This window comes from Neophocaena asiaeorientalis, unplaced genomic scaffold, assembly GCF_003031525.2.
Source record: "Neophocaena asiaeorientalis asiaeorientalis breed wild unplaced genomic scaffold, Neophocaena_asiaeorientalis_V1.1 scaffold268, whole genome shotgun sequence".
Taxonomy (NCBI): domain Eukaryota; kingdom Metazoa; phylum Chordata; class Mammalia; order Artiodactyla; family Phocoenidae; genus Neophocaena; species Neophocaena asiaeorientalis.
Genome location: NW_020173979.1, coordinates 3,293,073 through 3,316,661, shown reverse-complemented (window position 1 = coordinate 3,316,661; position 23,589 = coordinate 3,293,073). Strand labels below are relative to the sequence as shown.

The following is a 23,589-nucleotide window of genomic DNA, read 5'->3' as shown; positions in this document are numbered from 1 at the left end:
GGCTACATCAGCCTGAACTAACACGCTGCTTCACCAGGTCTGTTTCCCCAGGAGGACAAGCATTTTGAAGCCAGTGTCAATGTCTTATTCATTTCAGCGTCTCTAACACTTGGCGTTTAAGAGTTGTCAATTAATGTGGAAGGATCTCATGGGAAATCTCATGGGAACTTGGGAAAAGTGCCACGCATCCCCTAATGCAGTGTCTTTTCCACCAGTCGAATGAACCTTTTTCCCTGGGAACCTCAGTCAATTTCTACTCCTTAATGGGAGGCATGCCAGCTGCTTATCCGCCTGCATCCCCCCCAGACACATCGAGTTCACAGACCTTTGGGACACTGTGACAGTGGACTGCCACCTGCTGGTGAGAAGGTTTCTTGGACAGTGACAGGAAAGTTTCTAGGCCAGTGACAACTCAGGGCTACAGACAGAGGAGGGGTTCTTAAGGCATTCCACAAACAATATAAACCCCTTCTCAGAATAGTATTTTCAAATGCACAGTATAAAGCACATAGATTACAAGTGAAAGCAGTCATAATGAAATAGAGGTGTCAAAATATTAGAAAATATATATACTATGTGTGATATATGTCATATGTATTATATTTGTATCTCATTAAATAACAAGATCTAGTAGTAGGTCCAATAACTACTATAATTAAATGATGAACGAAAACGATAATTGAAGATGTCTGCAACAGCTGTAACGTGAGATGCAGTCTCTGTGATTTCTACTGCTGACATAGTCACAAGTACTGCTAATAATATTAGAGTTTGTTGCCTATACCCATAAGGAAAGGAAATGCTGAGTTTCAGTTAGAGGTTAGTGAAAAGACCAAATATTTCCCATCCAGGTACAAAGATACCCTGAATTCTACCCATGGATCCCTTGTGTGTGTTTGAGGGGGGGTCCATGGACTCCAGGTTAAGAACCCCTGAATGAGGTTTTAGAGGCATGGCTGACACTTTTTTGGGGGCTGCACTGGGTCTTTGCTGTGCGCAGGCTTTCTCCAGTTGCGGCGAGCGGGGGCTGCTCTTCGTTGCGGTGCGCGGGATTCTCATCGCGGTGGCTACTCTTGTTGCGGAGCACAGGCCCTAGGCATGCGGGCTTCAGTTGTTGTGGCACGTGGGCTCAGCAGTTGTGGCTCGTGGGCTCTAGAGCGCAGGCTCAGAAGTTGTGGCGCTCGGGCTTAGTTGTTCCGTGGCATGTGGGATCTTCCCGGACCAGGGCTCGAACACGTGTCCCCTGCACTGGCAGGCGGATTCTTAACCACTGTGCCACCAGGGAAGCCCATGGCTGACACTTTTGAACATGGCAGAGATGCTGGTGGTTAAGTGTGTGTGACTCTTGCTAAATGGGTGCAGTTGGCAGGAGAGGAGCTGTGGAGGAGACAGTGAAGTTCAAACTTTGAAGCCATAGGCACTTTATCAGCACTTACCAGTGCTCTGAGCTTTCGCCTGACTCTCCCCTTACCCAGCATGTTTCCTTGTCTATAAAACGAGAATGACAATGTCTTCCTCGTGGGTTGTTGAAAGGATTCAATAAGTTAACATGTAAAAACTCCTGGGGTCAAATGTTCACTGTTAAATGAGAATGATATAAATGTCTGTAGAGAAAACACACACACAGCCAAGCGTAACTTCTTTCAGAACAGAAACCCCAGTGTGACCTGCTGTACAACCTGGGAGGCAGCAGTGTACTCAGAAGATAGGAAACCCTTTCTTGTTTAAGTCTGCCCTGCTTTTCCCACCCGAACCCAAGGGAACAAACCCGAATGCAAAGAGTTTCCAACCTTGTTATTTTATTAGAAGCATATTTACATTCTCGCAGTTAACTTTGAAGAGAACATTTTACAAAAGTTTTTTATATAAAGTTTGGAAACTACATAAAAATAACTTCTATTCTTCATGAAGAGGAAAATATAAGTTAGTTCTATTTACTCTGCTAAAAATTGACTGTAAATGTGAAACAGTTCCGTCCGTCCCTTCCAGAGAAAACATTAGCACAGAACACAGAGAATACTGCATGGGCCTTCTCAATGTTGGGCATTGCACGCTGGCTCAATTGTGAGACTGGGAGACCCAACCAGACCCCATCCAGGAAGGACAGGGGAGGTGTTAAGGCTAAGGCAGCACTGAGCAGGAAGCAGCAGCTCCTTGAATGAGATCCCAATGTGAACGACAAACCAAAGAAGGAAATGATCAAAGACTTTCACCTACACCATGAAACCGGCATTTCACCTAATAGTCATTCTCACACCCCAGGCTACAAAAGGCAGTATTGTAAATAAAGCACAAGTCAGCCCTGCCACTGGCCATCACCTGACCATTCGCCAATGCTGGCCTCGCCTGGTGGAACTGGGTCTGTGTTCTGTAGTTACGCTGTTAGTTCACGTTTTCCCAGCACCTGTGCACCAAAGAGAATCAAAGGGCATAATTGTTTCACTTGTCTCATTTGTGTGAGACCTGAAAATTGTCCCTTCTGGGTCAAATAGTGAAGCAGGCAAGCTGAGTGCTCACTAACCGAAAAGGACCAGTGCCTTCCCACGGCCCCCAGTGCATCTTTACTGCATATGTAAGTCTTTGGAACCCCAAGTCCCTTTTCCTATTGAATGGTTACGCTACTTTCCCAAGATCCATTTACAACCAGTCCCCAGAAAACTCCAGGGAATTGCTTTAGAAAGACAAAGCACTGAACCCTTACCTATAGGAGTGAAGAAAGAGGAAGTCCTCCCAGGGTGTGTCAGCCACCCCATCACCACCAAAATAGTACGCAGACTCAGTACACCCATTTGATTCCTCAGAATCACCTTCAGTTTTCCGCTTTGTTTTTTTAAAGCAGGCATTTTCCTAAGGAAGCCATTTATTTATATTTTTTTCAAGTTAGACATAAAGGTGAAAAAAAAGTTTTCTTTGTAAATAAACCGAACGCTGGGTTGAGCATTTGCTTTTATTGGGTTATCTACGCTCTGCAGCCTGTGGGGATCAGAATCTGTGGGAGGCCGGCTGAGTCATCCAAAGGCCCAGCATTCCATCTGAGATACAGAAGCTTTGCTTTTGCCAGGTTCCTGGGGGCGGGAAGCACTGCATTTCTCCCTGATGCTTTTTCTCCCTGAACAGAAGTTCCAGTGACTGCCAGCCTCTGTGTGAAGTGTGAGGCCGGACTCTGAACTAGGAGGGACACAGAGCAGAGGGAAGCAGCCGTTCCGTATCACCTGCAGACAGGGTGGGCAAGTGTGAGACAGAATGACTGGGGTGGGAAAGTCTTGTGCGGCGAGGAATTTATCCCTGAACATAGGATCCCGTGCAGGCCCCAAAGGAATCGCAGGCTGGCGGTTCAGCCTGTGCCTCTGGTGCCAACCCCCAGCACGCCCATACCAACAGCTCCCCTCACGTGTTCAGTGGCACAGGCCCAGGCAGCGAACATGTTCCAATCCACCTGGCACAAGAGGCCCAGGGGGCCAAGGGTGTGTGTGTGTGTGCGTGTGTGTGTGTGTGTGTGCGCGCGCGTGTGTGTGTGTGCGCGCGCGTGCATGCGTGCATGTATGTGCAGGAAGGGAGAGTACGAGATGGCACGAAACACTTGAGATCAGGGTGAAGCGTTCAGCCTCTCCCCATCCCACCACTGTAGATGCTGTCTCAAGAAGAAAGCAGATTGGGGGAACTGGAGGAAGGAGGGCACCCCCTGAGCAGCTGGCTGCAGACTAGGCTCCACTGGGAACCAGAATGGCTGTTAGAAGGCATGGTTCTTGGTCTGACACTGCAGGGAATGGCTGAAAAGCCACCGGCGATTACAATAGGACACGCCCATGGTGACTTCAGCAGTAGCACTTTGTGCCCACAGACAGCAAAGCTGGTGTTTTGGCAAACAGGAGGGGCCTCGAGGCCACAGAACCCCTACTCCTCCTGGTCCCTGGCCCCCGCAACAGCCCAAGTCGCTGACAGCTCAAAGGAACCTGGGGCTCAAATGGAATGCACGTTAGTATCAGGCACATCTTAAAACCTCGCCCTCCACGGCCAGCGAGAGTCAGAAATGCCGGGTGGGTCTGTCAGGCACAGCTGGGGTGGCACAAGGCAAGGGGCTGGATTCGAGCCGGCATGGAAGCAAGAGGGAAGGGGCTCCTGAGTTACTTGTTCACAGAGAATGGGAGGGCCCCGAGGCCCACCGGCCTGCCAGCCACAGCCCTGGGCGGCTGTTACGAAGCATCCGCAGAGCTGTAGGGGAAGAACTTGGTGGCCTTGTTTGGGGTGGTGGGGCTCAGGCACTCTGCCTCCTCGTTCATTTTGAAGAACATCTCCTGCTCTCGTTTCTTCTGGTTCAGCTCTTCTTCCAGAGCCTAGGACAGAGGGCAGACGGAGCTCGTTTGGATCCCTTAGGACACAAGTCTTCCCCAACCACAGGACCCCCACCAAAGTGGCCTTCTCTGGAACTTCCCCTCCCAGGCCTCAGTGCTCGGGTAACTTGGTCTTCCCTCGCTCCTGTCCCAGCGCCCATCACCCAGAAGGTAGGTACCACCTCCTCCTTCCTCGTGCCACAGCCACGCAGGAATTTCCTATGGACCAAGGGCTCTGCTTTGGGGAAATGCCAGTCTAGATGGGGTGTGAGGGAGAAGCAGATGCAAATCAGCTGGCAGGAAAACAACCAAAAGAATGGAGAAAAACCTGAGAGGTTTAACAGCAGGGGAAACAGAGATGCCCAAGTTACGTGGTGTTCCTAACCAGGGCACCGTCCTGCAAAATCAGGGGACTTCTTTTCAAAATATACATGCAGTCATGCCACCCCCCTGAGATTCTAATTCTGAACATCTGTGGTAGGACAGGGGTTCTCTACGTTGTAAAAGCACATCAGATAACTGCAAGGGGAGCATCTAGACGACAAGCACTGCAGGAGCTTCCCTTGGGCACACGCAAGTTTATCTAGCTAAATTGTGTCCTACCAGAAAAATTTCTTGAGGGTTCTCCAAAAATAAATAATTATTCAATTAAGAAAGGAAGCAGAGTGCAGAGGAAAGAGCAGGGGCTTTACAGTCAAATAGGATTCAGCTCCATTACCAGCTGGGTGGGCCTCTGCATGCTACCTTTCCTCTCCAAGCCTGTTTCCTCTCGTGTAAAATGGCAATATCACTACCTGCCTGGCCGGGCTACTGCAAAGATTAAATTAAAAACTAATAGGCTATAATTACTTAGTACTTCCTACATGTCAGACACTATGCTAAGTGCATTACATCTTATTTTAATCTTCACCCTATGAGATAGATACCAGTATCCCCATTAACGATGGAGAAACTGAGGCTCAGAGAGCTTAGGTCACTTGCCCAAGGTCATTCAGCTAGCTGGGAGCAGGGCCAAGATGGGTCTAACTTCAGAGTTCAAGCTCTGAAACACTGTGTGCCACCATCTGCAAAGCCTGGCACACCTGAGTTACTCAGTAAGTGTGGCTTCTTTATTACTTTCACTATAGAAGTAACCACTTTCACAGGATTTGACCAGCATTCTATTATGTCTCTCTCTTTAAAACTATTATTATTATTATTATTTTTTTTTTGTACGCGGGCCTCTCACTGTCGTGGCCTCTCCCGTCGCGGAGCACAGGCTCCGGACGCGCAGGCTCAGCGGCCATGGCTCACGGGCCCAGCCGCTCCGCGGCATGTGGGATCTTCCCGGACCGGGGCACAAACCCGTATCCCCTACATCGGCAGGTGGACTCTCAACCACTGCGCCACCAGGGAAGCCCCTAAAACTATTATTTGATGCCCTGAAATAGTGTCAACAAACAACTTAATTACTAGATACCCCCTTAAGCTCTCATTCCTTCAACAGTACTAAATTCTAGTGAGCTCTACCTCTAAGGAAAAATGGGGAAGGGACACTGAATCACAATGCCAATTTTTCCAGTCTGTTGTAAGATATCCATATTCAAAAGATACTGGAAATCCAGATTTTTATGTAAAATTTCCTTATACTTAAAAAACTGGCAACTTAAAACAATTTTTTGAATTGCTGTATGTTGGCCATACCTAACGTCTATAAGCCAGTTTCAGCCTGTGGGCCATCAGTTTGTAACTTCTGCTATAGGAATACCAATTTTATTATAATAGCTACTTTTTTGTTTGTTTGTTTGTTTTGCGATACACGAGCTTCTCACTGCTGTGGCCTCTCCCCTTGTGGAGCACAGGCTCCGGACGCGCAGGCTCAGTGGCCATGGCTCACGGGCCCAGCCGCTCCGCGGCATGTGGGATTTTCCCGGACCGGGGCACAAACCCGTGTCCCCTGCATCGGCCGGCGGACTCTCAACCACTGCGCCACCAGGGAAGCCCCTAGCTACCACTTTTTTGAGCACAGAGGTTTAGTAACTTGCCCAGGGTCTCACAGCTAGTAATGGGGGAGCTAGGACTTTCTCCCACGTCTGTCTTCCTTAAAGCCTGTGCTCTTAAGCACTACTCTGTTTTACCTCTATATATTCCTCTATATAACCTACGGCAGGAATCAGCAGTCTTTTTTCTGTAAAGGGCCAGATGGTAAATTTTTTTGCCTTTGCAAACCTTAAGGTCTCTGTTGCAACTACTCAACTGCTGTTTGGTGTAAAATCAGCCAGAGACGATATGTACATGAACGAGCGTGGCTGTGTTCCATTAAAACTTTATTTACAAATACAGGTGGTGGGTCAGGTTTGGCCCGTGGGCAATAGTGTAGTAACACCTGTTTTAAGGGAAGAAATGGTATCTTCATCTTATGGCCCCAAAAAGCAAGGCTCAGGAGGGAAGACTTGTCTGAGGCCACACTCTGTGTCAACTATGACCCAAGCAACACCTTATCGACCTTACAAGATATTCTATACTTACTGAAAGAAAGAAATCTGAATTTTTCTAAAAAATACTCCACAATGTACAGTCATCTCGCCTGCCCCCCCCATACATGGGCAGCAGCTCAAAGCTGCGGACTGAAATGCAAGAGTGTAAAAGAACGTTTATTCCAGGATGCAAATCACCACCTCCGGGCCAGTGTTCCAGCAGCAACCCAGGTGACTAAGGATGGGATGATTCTACAAAGAATTCTGGAAAGAGGCAGCCCGCACCAGCAGAATCCAATGGCTCTCCAAATACACACTATGGCACCTCCCCTAAGCCCAGGCACCCCCAAGAAGCAATCTGGGCAGTTGCTAGAGGCAAGATGATGATTCATTTTCAGACTCGCAGGATGTGCCAAGGGTACAGAAGCCCTAGGTAAGAGAAACAGGTGAGCATCTATTTCCTGATGCCAGATCAGCTTGTGTCAGCAGGAGTATAATTGATTTGAGTGTCAAGTATCAAAAGTCCTAGCGGACCATGCGTGGTTACAGATAAGCGTGGGCCTATTAACAGGAAGGTCTGGGACCCTGGCCAGCTTCCAGCTAGAAAGCTCCATTAGCACAGGGAGGGAAGCCTCTATTCAAGGACTCCCAAGGCCGTTATATGGCTGAGGTGGGCAACTGCCTCCTGGGAAGATCACAGTTACAGCAAGTAGAGCTCAAGTACGACGGCAGAACAAACCTCAGGGCTCAGGACACATGATCAAGGGTAATTAGGGCAGCTCTCTCCTCAGAGAGTTTAGGAGAGTGGGAGGACATGAGTACGTCCTTGGCCTATACCGTGGGCTGGTGGCTTTCTGCATAATGCTATACAATATTCATTATCTTCACTTTACAAATGACCACACTGAGGCCCTGTGATGGTCAATTTATTTGTCAACCTGGCAAAGCCATGGTAACCAGTTGTTTGGTCAAACACTAGTCTAGATGTCACTGTGAAGGAATTTTTTATATGTGATTAACATTTAACTCAGTAGACTGAATAAAGCAGCTTACCCTCCAAAATGTGGTTGGGCCTCACTCAGTTGCAGGCCTTAAGAGAAAGACTGAGGTCCCGCTAAAGAAAGAGGGATTGGGCCTCCACACTGCCCTGGGGCTCAGCGCTGCAACATCAACTCTTCCCTGGCTCTCCAGCCTGCAGTCTGCCCTGCAGATTTCAGGCTTAACAGTCCCAACAACTGGGCAAGCCAGTTCCTTCAAATAAATCCATAAATCTGTACCGTATCCATATCTGTATCTATATCCATACCCCAGGCAGACACCGATGGCACAACACGAAGCAGAGCCCACCACTGAGCCCACGAGCCCAGCCAGGGTTACCTTTTTGCGTGGCCGAAGCTTGTCCCGCCATTCCTTTAGGTTCTGGTTATGGCTTTCATCCAGGGCCTTCAGCTTCTGGGTTTCATGCTCTACCAGGAGGTGACACTTTTCATTCTGCAACATATTCCAGGAAGTACAGGTAAGAAGCACAGAGGGCTGAGATATACCGTGAAGGTACCAGCATCATTCATTCATTACTTCTCCTTGATTATAAACTCCATGTATACAAAACGCTCTGCCTGTAAAGACACATGCACCAAAAGGTGCCTGGAAGACTATTCCAGAATATTAACATTAATACTTCTCACTGAGTAGTGGGATCTGCAGCAATTTTGCCACTTTCTACTTCGGGCTTTCTGCATTGTCTGAATTTTTCAGCATGAACGTATAAAACTAATAACAATAATCTCTGCCTTAATCCCACCACAGAATTTTAGATATATTTCCTGTCAGGCTCTGTCCTGTGCATTGTTTAGCTCACCCTGTATACACAATTCTGAAACCTGTCTCCCTCTCCTCTTAACATTATAATGTAAACATTTATACAAAGAATTAACATCTTTTACAATCATCATTTTAATTCCTACAAAATATCCCACAGTATGGTTTATCTAATTTATTTAAACATTTCCCTATTTTTGGCCACTTAGGTTGCTCTTAATCTTCACTATTATAAATAGCATTGTATTAAACATCTGTGCTATATACTGAATTGTGTCCCCCAAAATTCATATGTTGAAGCCCTAATGCCCAGTGTGATGGTATTTGGAGATATGGGGCCTTTAGGAGATAAATAGGTTTAGATGAGGTCAAGAGGGTAGGGCCCTCATGGCGGGATTAGTGCCCTTATAAGAAGAGACCAGAGAGCTCACATGCTAGACTGCTCCCTCCCTGTCTCCTTCCCTTCTTTTCTCCCCCTCCCCATCTCCCTCTCTCCCCCTCTCCTTTTCTCTCCTCTCTCTCTCTGCCATGTGAGGACACAGCAAGAAGGCATCCATCCGCAAGCCAGAGAGAGAGACTTCACGAGAACCCAGCCATGCTGGCAAAGCTGATCTTGGATTTCCAGGCTCCAAAACTGTAAGAAAATAAACTTCTGTTGTTTAAGCCACCCAGTCTGTGGTATTTTGTTATGGCAGTGTGAGCTAAGATAATCTGTGTGTATAAATAATTTGTATTTATATAAGTTATATAATTACCTGCATCACATACCATTTCTTCAGGAGAGATGTGTGACAGGGGTAAGGGCCATGGACCTGGCTGAGGCCTGCCAGCCTCACTGTTCTCTCGCTGAGGTAAGTTACTTGCCTCACAAAACTTAACCTGGAATCTCTCAAAGGCAAAAGTGACAATTCCCTGTTGATTCCTCATAGGGAATCAATCTTGTGGTTTATAAGGAGTTTAGAAGCAGGGGGAAAGTGCCTTTATCCAGATACCTCAACCCTACTGGACTGGAAGAGTACAACCCCTTGGGGAATTTTTATTTGGGGTTTCAAGCTCAAGGGTTCTGGGAATTTAGAAATTGCCTTGGTTGGAAATAATACTTATGGCAGCCCTGAGTACCTCTGGCCTGCCCAGAGCTGGGGTCCCAGCACTCTTTATGGGTTTTCTCAGTTCATCCTCACAGTAAACCCATGAGGCAGGGTTGGGAACATAGATACAGAAGGTGAGTGGCCTGGCTAAAATTCACACAGCAACAAGCAGCAGAGCCCCTACCTGACAGGCGTCAATACCTGCAATGTTTCCTCCACACCTCCCTGCCTTTCCAGAAATTGCCAGATGGATCCAATAGCCTAAAGAATTTCCTGAGGTCACAGAGGTTTGTGTCAGCCCATCTGTCAGGTATGGCAATGCCTCGCTCCACCACAAGGGGGCTCCAAGTACCAGCTCCCGGGCGGGGACCCTTAGGGTGAGGCAAACCTTTTTTGTGAGGCAAACGAAAGGTCAAGGATCTCCCCAGGGAAGGAGGTCACAAAGGGGCTTGTCAATATCAGGATACCTTTTCCTGACTTCAGTGGGGAAGCTTTGAGCTTCTCACCATTAAGGATGATGGTAAGTAGCTGTAGGTTTTTATAGATACCCTTCATCAAGTTGAGGAAGTTCCCCTCTATTCCTAGTTTACTGAGTGTTTATCAGGAGCAGAGGTCAGCTTCTGTCAAGTACTTTTTCTGTATCTGTTGATGATATGATCACGGGATGTTTCTTTAGCCTGTTGATGTCATGGATTACATTAACTCATTTTCATATATTGCACGAGCCCTGGGATAAATCCCACCTGGTCACGGTGTATACTACTTTTTATACATTTTTAAATTCTGTTTGCCAACATTTCGTTGGGGATTTGTGCATCTGCGTTCATGAGAGATACAGGTCTGTAGTTTTCCTCCTTGTAACGTCTGGTTTTGGTATTAGGGTAATTGGGACACCTTTTCCCAAGACACAGTGGTGACCGAGAAATCCAGCAGCATGCCCACTGCCGGGCCCCGGGCATGGCACGTTCAGCTCAGCTCTGTCATCTCATTTACAAATCCTCACTACAGTTCTGCAAAATAGGAATTATCATCCTTACCCCCTGCCTATTTTAAGAATGTGGAAACCGCGGCCTGGGAGGGTGATGTGATTTGGCCACCGTCACACAGAGCAGCAGGATGGAAACCATTCCACCCTGAGCTTCAGACTCCTTCCCCCGTTTGGAGGGTCTTTGGGCCCCCAGGGAGCTGACTGCCTCGGGGGCGGGGCAGAAGGGCAGTACCTGCAGCTGCTGCAGCTCGCCCATGTTGCTCTCGCACTGTGCCGCCATGTCCCGCGTCTGGCTCTCGTGTTTTTGCTGCTGCTGCAGCCGCTCTGACTTCTGTCTCTTCTCCTCCTGCTGGGAGAACTGCAACAGAGAACAGGTGAGGCGCCTCGGCGGGCCACGGGCCTGGCTGGGGGCCCAGCTCAGCCCTGTCCCGGGGAGACCCCATCTGAGGGGCTGGTTTGTACAGAGCCACACTGCCCCGCACCGCTCAGGCTGTGCCCCCCGTCTGAAGTCCTCCCCCCTGAGCTGAGACCCAGGAGCCCCCAGATTGGCGAGGACACTGAGACATGCTAGGACAGCGTGTGTAGTAAGCAGGAATCACAGGAGCCCACGGCCACCGACTCTGTCCCGGAGCCACATGGGTGACTTGTGAGCGGGGTCTCAGTAGAGGAGAGGAAGGAGTTTAGCAGGAGAAGCAGCTGCAGGATAGACACCCTGAGTGTGACAGGGAACACGCGTGAGAAAGCAAGGCCAAGCCTCCTCCCCTGTCCACTAGAGGGGGAGTCAACGTGAGGCTTTTAGGCTTCTGGGCTGTGACTTCTGGCTTCCATTCCTCCTTCCAAGACCCCGTGCTGCGTCTTATATTCTATACCGCCCCCCAGCCATGTAAGATTCAGGCTGCAACAAACCTGGATCTGGCCCCACTCCAGGACACCCCCGGCCCCCCACCTGCTTGATCTTCTCGCGCTGCTCAGCGGCACTGCCCGCCCCGTTGATGTGGAGGCTCTTCTTGTACATGGCCATGCGTGTCTTGCCCTCGCTCCTCTGAATCTTGGGCAGCCGCGCCTTTTCCTGCTGCTGCCGCACCTTCAGCTGCTCCATCATGCGCTGGTTGTAGCGCTGCATCTGCTCGCACTCCTGAGGGGGACACCCAGCCGGGGCCAAGGTCAGCTGCGTTCCACGCACGCGGGTGTGGTCAGATACCAAGGCTGCCACACGCAACTCAGGAGCCCAGGACCTGCGTGGTCCAGAATGCTCAGCAGAGCAAGGCTCGTGTCATTTTACTACTACCCTTAAATATCATCTTCTGTTCTCACTGTAAAGATTACCGTTAATAACCTTACCTTCTTACCTTCTAAATGCCTTCTTAATCTCCAAAATATACAAACAGCTCATACGACTTAACAAAAAAAACCACCAAGCAACCCAATCGAAAAATGGGCAGAAGACCTTAATAGACATTTATCCAGGGCTTCCCTGGTGGCGCAGTGGTTGAGAGTCCGCCTGCCAATGCAGGGGACACGGGTTCGTGCCCCAGTCCAGGAGGATCCCACATGCCGCGGAGCGGCTGGGCTCATGAGCCATGGCCGCTGAGCCTGTGCGTCCGGAGCCTGTGCTCCACAACCGGAGAGGCCACAACAGTGAGAGGCCCACGTACCGCAAAAAACAAACAAAAAAAAATTTATCCAAAGGAGACATACAGATGGCCAGTAGGCACATGAAAAGATGCTCAACATCACTAATTATTAGAGAAACGCAAATCAATCAAAACTACAATGAGGTACCACCTCACATTGGTCAGAATGGCCACCATTAAAAAGTCTACACATAACAAATGCTGGTGAGGGTGTGGAGAAAAGGGAGCCCTCCTACACTGCTGGTGGGAATGTAAGTTGGTGCAGCCACTACAGAAAACAGTATGGGAGGTTCCTCAGAAAACTAAAAATAGAGTTATCATATGATCCAGCAATCCCACTCCTGGGCATATACCCGGACAAAACTATAATTCAAACAGATACATGCACCCCTATGATCATAGCAGCACTATTCACAATAGCCAAGACATGGACACAACCTAAATGTCTATAAACGGATGAATGGATAAAGATGATGTGGTACATATACACAATGGGATACTACTCAGCCATAAAAAAGAACAGTAATGCCATTTGCAGCAACATGGATGCAACTACAGATGGTCATACGAAGTGAAGTAAGAAAGACAAATACCAAATGATATCACTTACATGTGGAATCTAAAATATGGCACAAATGAACCTATCTACAAAACAGAAACAGGTTCACAGACATAGAGAATAGACTTGTGGTTGCCAAGGCCAGGTGGGGAGGGAGAGGGATGAACTGGGGGTTTGGGATTAGTAGATACAAACTATTACGTTTAGAATGGATAAACATCAAGGTCCTACTGTACAGCACAGGGAACTGTGTCCAATCTCCTGGGATAAACCATAATGGAAAAGAATATTTTAAAAAGAATGTATGTACGCACATAACAGTCACTTTGCTGTACTGCAGAAATTAGCACGACACTGTAAAGCAACTACAAATAAATGAGGGAGAGGGATGAACTGGGGGTTTGGGATTAGTAGATACAAACTATTACGTTTAGAATGGATAAACATCAGGGTCCTACTGTACAGCACAGGGAACTGTGTCCAATCTCCTGGGATAAACCATAATGGAAAAGAATATTTTAAAAAGAATGTATGTACGCACATAACAGTCACTTTGCTGTACTGCAGAAATTAGCATGACACTGTAAAGCAACTACAATTAAAGTATTCTGAGGGAATGCATGGGAAAGAGATATAAAATGAAAATGGAAAGAAAGGCAGGACAAAAAAAGGGAAAAAGCGACGCGTACATCAGGTGTCAGGGTCAGCGAGGGAGCTGCTTGGGCCATCTGCTTCCCTGCCAGTTTCCCCAATTCCTAGCCCCTGGATCTGAGGCAGGACATCGCCCAAGAAGCTCTCAAGCCTCACTGTGGCCGACTTGGCTGCTCTCAGGAGCAAGTGATGCCCCACTGAGGGGCAGCCTCGCGGCTCTCCCAGGTCTCCCAGCGGCAGGCCCCGAACCCAAGCTGACTAGGAGCCTCACCTTCTCATGCTTGCGCATCAGCTCGTGCCGCTGGAGGAAGTACTGGTCTTTGAGCTGCTGCTTCGCCAGCTGGTGCCTCTCCTGCAGGTGATGCTCCTCCATCTCCCACAGCGCCGCCTCCCGGTCTGTGGAGGACATGTCACCCGGTGAGGTGCAGATGGCCAGAGCCCCACCAGGCCCTCCCCTCCACTGCCCCGAGCCAGGTCTCCTCACACTGGCTGATAACTGTGCCACGTCCTTAGACTATGTGGGCTGAGCCAACTCCTAGAAACTTCCAGGGATGACAGCACCCAGCAGCATGGTAGAGCAGAAGTGTTTGGAGTCAGGAGCCAGAGAAACCAGAGGCTAACACCCAGCTGCATCACTGGGATTTGAGATGAACACAAAATCCTCTCCAGGCCTCACCTTCCATCTCTGCCAAATAGGCAGAACCACACCACGGAGGGAAAATGTCCTTGGAAGATACTTTATGTTCAGTCTACACTGCACCTCTGCTTTCCTAATGGGCAAATAGGAAGGGCTCACGTGGAAACCCCATGACGAAGACAGCCTCTTGTCACTATTTCCTCCTTTGAAAAATAGGTGAGACCCTTCATGTCCCATATATGCATTATTGAAGCAGTTCTCTGGCATTTTATCACTGGAAGTCTGTTAACCGACCCCTGTGCTCAGGACAGGGCAGGGAGCTGGTGTCAGATGGAGAAGCTCACGCCCTGCAAGATACAGCTGGTCATGCTCAGCCTACTGCGAAGTTATCTCACTGCACTCCTGTTCCATGGAAGCCAGCCTCTAGCCACAGAACATCAAAACAGTGATCTGGCTTCTAAACCAAAATCAGAACCCCAGTCCCACAGGGAGGATGGTTCTTACAGGCCATCACATGATAAGAAAAGGAAACAAGGGCTTTTCTGAAGCATCCGTGGCTCTATTCAGAATGTCGGAATACCAAGGACCCCATTTTTCTTGGCCCACATCCAGTACTGAGTGGTTTATACTGTTTTAACTGCCCTGGCCATCAGAGTCCTGGCTGTGGCCCCTGTTATAATAATGAGCCAGAGACAGCACTCGTATATTAGTCCTATGTTTACATCTTTACAACGGACAGGGACCATTAGCTCCCAAGCCCACAGGCACCAAACTCTAATTTTCACCCATCCAGTTGTTTTAAATGCAGTTCCAACAACAGACTTCCAGCCATTTGGAGCCTGCTTGCTTTGCATACCCCATAAAGTTGTACCCAACATCTGCTAGCCATAAATTAGATAGCCTGGGGGCTATATACAGACCCCAAGCCCTGCACCCTCCAGAGCTCTCTACCCCAGAGCTTCCTCAGCTGAGTGACATCATCCAGATACATAAGCCCCCTCTCTGACCCCCTTCTTTCCCAGGGTCTCCCCTGCCCTCCTCCTTCTGGGTGGTGGCTCACACTGTTGTCCCCGGACAGTCTAATGCTGGGAAGGACTCACCAGCATGCAAACCTGCCAAAGCACCACCACACAAGGGTAGTTAAGAGCTTGGCTTCAAGATAAGGTCTGCATCCAAGGCCCACTCTACCCCTCATTAACTGTGCAACCCAGGCCAAAGAAGAGTCACTCTCCAAACATCAACTTCCTCATCTATAGAAATGGGGAGGACAGTAGGGCCTGCCATGCAGGGTTACGGATAGGATGCAGGGTGACTAAGGTGTACGATTAAGGCACGTGGCTAGGCAGAGGAGTCGCTCACTACGTGCTGGCTGCTAGGAGCGGCTCTCAGTACTGCCCCCCGACCCCCGTTAACCCAGCTCGCTCACGTGCAATTCCCACCCACTCTACATCGCTTCCTTTTTTTTTTTCCCTTCCTCGACATCCACAATAGTGTCAGATACTGTTGTTGCTAACTGGTGTCTCTGCCTCAGTCCTGACTTCAGTGGGGATTTTCCTCATGTTTCACCATAAAGGCTGATGTTTGGTCTTAGGGTGGAGAAGACCTAGCAGTTCTTCCTTGCCCGGGGCTGGCATGTACATTCATGGAGAGTCTGGGCCAACATGCGCGCCCCGCTCTCGGGCACCCACCTCGAAGGAGCTCCTGCTTCCTAGTGAGGCACTCGCGCTCCTTGCCGCAGATCTCCCGCCTGTTGTCGGCCGTGATCCTCTTCATTGCCAACTCCAGGTCCTCCTTCTGCTTGGCGAGGAAGTCCCGGTCCTATTAAGTATTTAAAATTTTAGGCGTGTTCATGGTACTGTGGTTATTTTTTTTAGAGATACATATTGAGATATTAACAGGTGACATGATACGATGTCTGGGATTTGATTCAAAATAATACAGTAGAGTGGGGCAGTGAGTGGGCAGGAATTAATAATTACTGAGATCAGGTGATGGGTACATGGGGATTCATTATACTGTTATACCCCTTTCTGCCTATGTTTTAAACTTTCCTTAATAAAGAGTAAAGAACTGAAATTTAAATTAAAAATTTTTAGCTACTCTATGTGAAGTAGATAACCAACAAGGACCTACTGTATAGCACAGGGAACTATACTCAATATTTTGTAATAACCTATAAGGGGGAGTTCCCTGGTGGTCCAGCGGTTAGGACTTGGAGCTTTCACTGCTGAGGGCCCAGGTTCGATCCGTGGTCAGGGAACTAAGATCCCGCAAACTGCGCATGGGGCACAGCCAAAAAACCCCAAAAACAAACAAACAAAAAAACCTATAAGGGAAAAGAATCTGAAAAAGAATATATATATATATACACACATATACATATTTATATATATGTACACCTGAAACTAACACAACATTGTAAATCAACTATACTTCAATAAAAAAATAAATTTTTTTTAATAAAAATTTTAGGAAACATGTTAAGAAACTAAAAATTTGCACTAATCTTATCACTCAATGCTAGCAACTGGTTTTGGTGTATCTATATAAATGTATTTACATCTGTTGTTGTTTCACAAAGATTATTTTAAAAGACTTGAAGAAATATTTGTACACCCTTATTCATGGCAGCATTATTCACAACAGCCAAGGGATTGGAAACAACTCAAGTGTCCATAAACAGATGAATGCATAAACACAATGTGGTATATACATACAATGAAATATTATTCAGCCTTTAAAAGGAAGGAAATTCTTATATATGCTACAACACGAATGAATCTTGAGGACAAGGTAAGTGAAATAAACCAGACACAAAAGGACAAATACCGTATGATTCCACTTACATGAGGTCAAATTTGTAGAGACGGAAAATCGAATGGTGGTTGCCAGGGACTGGAGGCAGGGTGTCATGGGGAATTACTGCTTAATGGGTACAGAGTTTCTGTTTCGCAAGATGAAGAGTTCTGGAGATGGATCATGGTGATGGTACTCACCATGATGTGAATGTACTTAATATCACTGAAGTGCACACTTAAAAATGGGTAAGATACCAAATTTTATGTTATGTCTATTTTACCACAACTTTTAAAAATTATTAAAAAGACCTTTCCACGTCATAATGTAATCTCCTATCAAAAATAAGTTGTAATGGCTGAAAATATTTCATGGTAGAGCCAGCTATACCCAACTTATCTACCCAATATATAATAGGTTGTTTATAGGTTTTCTTTATTTTAGATACTGCTGCTCTTCACATTCTGGTAGCTAAATGTCCTTGAACCTCTGTGATGATTCATCTTCAAGATTAGTCCTAGAAGCAGAAAATCTAGGCCAAAGGATGTGTACATTTTTGAAGCTCTTGATGCAACTGCCACAGTGGCCTCCTAAAAGGGCCAGTCTTCTCTCCCTCTGTGGGGACTAGGGCCTGTCTCCCCACCCTCCCTAGCCCTGCATGCTTTTTCTAATCAACCTGTCAAGGGACAGGTTGGAGGGAAGTATGATGGTGTCCTGGAGTCAGACTCTGCTTGAGGCCTTGGACCCCACTGTTAACTGTGCAGTGTTACCTCTCTGAGCCTTAGCTTCTTCCTCGGTAAAGGGGAAACCAAACAGCACCTATCCTGGTAAGCCATGAATGCTAAACCAGAGAACATACAAAACAATTGTAATTGTAGACTCTAATTTTCTTTGCATTTGGGGGCAGAGGAAGTGGGACAAAATGAGAACATGAAGTGAAAAGGCTACCGAGGCTGGGGTAGAGGGGACTGAGTGTAGCTGGGAGAGGCTGACAAGAACGCGACCTATAGGGCCCTGAAAGCATGTGAGAAGGCTGATCTGATCTTATGGACAAAGTGGGAGCCACTGAAGGTTTTAAAGGCCCAGGGCTGTTGGGGAAGGGTGCCATGATCAGATCTGGAATTCGTATTGATCACAACAACTGGTATGAGAGAAAGAACTGCAAGAACTGGAGGGAAACTAGCTGGGAGGCTACTGCAGTAGTCCAGGCAAAAGACAAGAATGGCTAGGGAGTCACAGAGATGTTGACAAGTTGATGGATCCAGAGAGAGTTTGGAGATTAAAAAAAAAGAAAACTCAAGCTTCAAGAGGCGATGAAGGATTGCAGGGAAAAGGGGTGTCAGGAATAACAAGGCTTCTGGCCTGACATCACAGTGGAGGACGGTGTCCCCTCAGAACACGAGAACAGGACCAGGTCAGGGAGATCTGGGTTTGGTGTCCTTGAGACTCCAAAAGATGCCAAGTGGGCAGAGGGATGTACTGGGTTGGTCAAGGAGATGGGATGTACAAACAGCTCTAAAACAAGGCGGGAAGCGCTAAAGGCTTTGGGAGAGGTGGATGTAAAGGTCTGTGGTATCTCCTAGAGATGGGAGAGTTCACTTCCAGCTGGAGCAAGGGCGATCAAGGAAGGCTGCATGGGGGAGATGATAACAGGGAGGATTAATCCGGATGGTCTGATTTATTCAGAATGAGAGATAGGTGAGTATCCAAAGGGCAGGGCATGGGCACAGACAGAGAAGAGCTCTGGCCACCATTCAGGGACTCAAACCTGAGACTCCCCAGCCCCTCTACTCCCCAGCTGAGGGGCAAGGACTCACGAGAAGCTGCTTCTTCTGCACATGCTCCTCCATCTTCTGCTTCATGCTCTCCTTCCGCTGCTGCCTGGGGAGCTTCTCCACCTCATTCTTCACCTGCACCAGAGACAGCAGAGAATGGCTAGGTCAGCGTACCTCCACACTTCATACTGAGTAAGCCTTCAACCCCAGAACTCCTGGGCCAGGGAGACTGAAGATGAGGCTCAGCTTTCTAGGCACTAGCCCCGACGCTGCTCTCCACTCTGCTGACAGATGGCACCTACTGGCCACCTGTCTGCTGCTGGCTCCAGTTTCCAGACTCCTTCAGAGCAGACAGATGCTGTTTTTGCTGTTTGGTATCCATCCCCCTTCTTCTGATGACAGCACCTCAGTTTCTTTTAGGACAGTGTTTCTCAACCTCTTCTTAAATTGTTGCCCCCTCAGAAGCCCTTTTACACATTTTTCCCCTAATTAACCAACACCATGAAATTTTAATCCCACAGATATACTGTCAATCTGTTAGACTATTGTAATATCTAAGACGTTTTTAATTCCTTGGGGGCGATATCACCCCGGTTGAGAATGCATGCATTAGGTAGCCCCTGCTCAGTCTCTGAGGTTCAGGCATGGCTGATGCCCCCAGCCCCACCTGACTCTAGGCTGGGCATATGATCCAAGCTGTCAATCAGCATATGCCATGCCCTGGCATCTGGGATTGGTTCAGAGATGAGCGTGTGATCTTCGCTGGGCTAGTGAGAGCTTCAGGATGGGTGCTGGAATTACTGGGGGAAGCCGCTCTCCGTCCTTTGGGGTTGCTGAGCTGGGAGGATGTAGGCCATGGTGGACCACCCTGGAGGGGTCTGCCTGAGACAGAATCAATGCATGGAAGCAATGTTAAGAGATGAAGGATGCCTGGTGACACTTCCACCCTCCTGGTCAGAGACAGGAGTTCTTGGTTTGATGTCTTTGAGACTCCAAAAGATTCCAGGTGAGCAGATGGTGAACTAATAGTATTCTCAGGCCAGCTGGAACTGGCTTTCTGTTTTTTATAACAGAAGAAGAAGAGATTCATGACACTTCACTATAAGGAAGCTACAGTTCCTCAGTTTTCTCTGAGTAACGCATACCTTCACAGTTACCTGACACCCCAAAACATGCACTCACTGACAGGGCTCTTAGGAGCAGGTAGTGAAGGATTATTCCACACTTGTCCATGATCAAAAAAGAGCATTCCAGGAGAGTTCTACTTCTGGCATGGTGAGGTACGCCAGTGCAGCCTCTCATTCCTGCTGATTACAGTGGAAAACTCTGGATAAAATACAAAAGGCAACTAACTGAGGACTCTGAAAAGTAAACAAAATCAGGCGGCTATGAAAGGGAGTCAAAACGTATAGAAGGGGCTGGTACCGGGGGTGAGTTTCCTGGAATTTTTTTTTTTTCCTTTTGCTCTCCTGGCTTTGCCCCTGTCCTAGACAGTGATGCAGTGGCTAAAACTGTAAGAAACATTGTGTTTCTGGCTAAAGAATCAGGCAGAAGTCAATAAAATTAATAAACCTTTAGTCAGATTATTGACAGAGAAGATGGAGGAAGTGGAGAAGAAAAAGGAGGAGGGAGAGGAAGAGGATACTACACAAATTACCAGTATGAAGGGTGAAAGAGACATCACTACAGATCCTACAGTCATTAGAAAGGATACTAAAGGAATCCTATGAACAGCTTTATGTCAGTAAATTCAGCCACTTAGGTGAAATGGACAAATTCCTTGAAAGAAACTACCAAAGCTCATTCAAGAAGAAATAGATGACTAAAACCAGAGTGACATTAAAACCACTGACCAAATCCTTTTCATAAATAGACTCAAAAGTCCTCATCAAAATATTAGCAAATTCCTGCTGGTAGGAATGTGAATTGGTACAGCCACTACGAAGAATAGTATGGAGGTTCCTTAAAAAACTACAAATAGAACTACCATATGACCCAGCAATCCCACTACTGGGCATATACCCTGAGAAAACCAAAATTCAAAAACAGTCATGTACCAAAATGTTCATTGCAGTTCTATTTACAATAGTCCGGAGATGGAAGCAACCTAAGTGCCCATCATCGGATGAATGGATAAAGAAGATGTGACACATATATACAATGGAATATTACTCAGCCATAAAGAGAAACAAAATTGAGCTATTTGTAATGAGTTGGATAGACCTAAAGTCTGTCATACAGAGTGAAGTAAGTCAGAAAGAGAAAGACAAATACTGTATGCTAACACATATATATGGAATTTAAGGGGAAAAAATGTCATGAAGAACTTAGGGGTAAGACAGGAATAAAGACACAGACCTACTAGAGAATGGACTTGAGGACATGGGGAGGGAGATGGGTAAGCTGTGACAAAGCGAGAGAGGCATGGACATATATACACTACCAAACATAAGGTAGATAGCTAGTGGGAAACAGCCGCATAGCACAGAGAGATCAGCTTGGTGTTTTGTGACCACCTGGAGGGGTGGAATAGGGAGGGTGGGAGGGAGGGAGACACAAGAGGGAAGAGGTATGGGAACATATGTATAACTGATTCACTTTGTTATAAAGCAGAAACTAACACACCATTGTAAAGCAATTATACTCAAAAATATATATATTAGCAAATTCAATCTAGTAATATATAAAAAGTAAACTACATAATGACCAAGTGGGCTTTATCCCAGGAATGTAAAGCTCATTCAATATTTGAAAACAAAGCCATGTAATTCACAATATCAATAAAGAAGAAAAACTATATGATCACATCAATTGATATAGGAAAAACATCTGACAAAATGCAACATCCATTCATGACAAAATCTATTAGCAAACTAGGAACAGAAGGGAACTTCCTTAATCTGAAAGGGCACCTACAAAAAACCCTAATGCTAACATCATACTTAACTATGAAATACTAAATGTTTTCCCCTTAAGACTGGAAACAAGGCAAGGATGTCCACTCTACTATTCCTATTCAACATCCCACTAGAGGTCCTTGCCAGCATAATAAAGCAAGAAAAAGAAACAAAAATCATATAGGAAGAAATAAAACTCTGTTTGCAGACATTGTTGTCTATGTAGAAAATCCCAAGAAATCTATATTTTAAAAAGTACTAGAACTGGTAAGTGAGTTTAGTGAGGTCAGTATACAAGATCAATATACCACTATTTTCTATACTCTAACACTGACATTAGAAATTGACATTAAGGGGGACCTTCAAGATGGCTGAAGAGTAAGACATGGAGATCACCTTCCTCCCCACAAACACATCAAAAATACATCTACGTGTGGAACAACCCCTACAGAACACCTACTGAAGGCTGGCAGAAGACCTCACACTTCCCAAGAGGCAAGGAAATCCCTACACACCTGGGTAGGGCAAAAGAAAAAATAGAGACAAAAGAATAGGGACAGGACCTGCACCTCTGGGAGGGAGCTGTGAAGGAGGAAAAGTTTCCACACACTAGGAAGCCCCTTCACAGGCGGAGACGGGGTGGGGTGGGGGTGGGGGGTAAGCTTTGGAGCCACGGAGGAGAGCACAGCAACAGGGGTGCAGAGGGCAAAGTGGAGAGATTCCCGCACAGAGGATCAGTGCCAACCAGCACTCACCAGCCTGAGAAGCTTGTCTGCTCACCCGCTGGGGCAGGTGGGGGCTGGGAGCTGAGGCTCAGGCTTCAGTGGTCTGGTCCCAGGAAGAGGACTGGGGTTGGCTGCATGAACACAGCCTGAGTGCACCACAGCTAGACGGGACGGAGTCCAGGAAAAATTCTGGACCTGCCTAAGAGGCAAAAGACCATTGTTTCGGGGTGCACGAGGAGAGGGGATTCCTTCCCCGTCTGCCCACAGAAGGCAGAGCAATGCCTAAACGAGCTCCAGAGACGGGTGCGAGCCGCAACTATCAGCTTGGACACCAGAGACAGGTGTGAAATGCTAAGGCTGCTGCTGCAGCCACCAAGAATCCTGTGTGCAAGCACAGGTCACTATCCACATGCCCAACCCCCACCCCCCGCAAGCCTGTGCAGCCCGCCACTGCCAGGGTCCCGTGATCCAGGGACAACTTCCCCGGGAGAACACACGGCACGCCTCAGGCTGTTGCAACACCACGCCAGCCTCTGCCGCCAAAGGCTTGCCCCGCATTCCAATTATAACTACTGTACCCCTTCCTCCTCCCCCACCCCACCGGCATGAGTGAGCCAGAGTACCCTAATCAGCCGTTGCTTTAACCCAATCCTATCTGGGCGGGAACAGAAGCCTGAGGGCAACCCACACGCAGAGGTGGGGCCAAACCCAAAGCTGAACCCCAGGAGCTGTGCAAACAAAGAAGAGAAAGGGAAATCTCTCCCAGCAGCCTTAGGAGCAGCGGATTAAATCCCCACAATCAACTTGAGGTACTCTGCATCTCTGGAATACCTGAATAGACAACGAATCATCCCAAAATTGAGGCAGTGGACTTTGGAAGCAACTGTAGACTTGGGGTTTCCTGTCTGCAACTGACTTGTTTCAGATTTTTATGTTTATCTTAGTATACTTTTTAGCGCTTGTTATCATTGCTGGATTTGTTTATTGGTTTGGTTGCTCTCTTTCTTTTTTTTTTTTTTACTACTTTTTAATTTTTTAATTTTGATTATTTTTTAATTTTAATTATTTTATTTTTAATTTTTTTATTAAAAAAATATTTTTTCTTTCTTTTATTCTCCCCTTTCTTCTGAGCCATGTGGCTGTCAGGGTCTTGGTACACTGGCCTGGTGTCAGGCCTGAGCCTCTGAGGTGGGAGAGACGAGTTCAGGACATTGGACCATCAGAGACCTCCTGG

At 47.3% G+C, this 23,589-nt stretch overlaps 1 protein-coding gene across 2 annotated transcripts in view; it reads right to left on the bottom strand.

The window, feature by feature from the left end:
• Positions 1-1,782: 1,782 nt before the first annotated feature.
• The window catches only part of STK10 (serine/threonine kinase 10), a 119,245-nt gene continuing 97,438 nt past the window's right edge, over positions 1,783-23,589 (bottom strand). Inside the window, exons 13-20 of one of the 2 annotated variants that reach the window (XR_003004263.1) lie at positions 18,776-18,868; positions 15,851-15,980; positions 13,797-13,921; positions 11,628-11,816; positions 10,914-11,039; positions 8,165-8,278; positions 2,702-4,334; positions 1,783-2,404 (exon numbers count right to left, since the gene is read on the bottom strand). Coding sequence is in view for 1 of the 2 variants with exons in the window: in XM_024753344.1 (XP_024609112.1) it covers positions 4,194-4,334; positions 8,165-8,278; positions 10,914-11,039; positions 11,628-11,816; positions 13,797-13,921; positions 15,851-15,980; positions 18,776-18,868 (918 nt within the window). In the remaining variant the exon portion in view is untranslated. Of the gene's footprint in view, positions 4,335-8,164; positions 8,279-10,913; positions 11,040-11,627; positions 11,817-13,796; positions 13,922-15,850; positions 15,981-18,775; positions 18,869-23,589 lie in introns of both variants that reach the window. The other variant, XM_024753344.1, reaches the window with a different exon arrangement.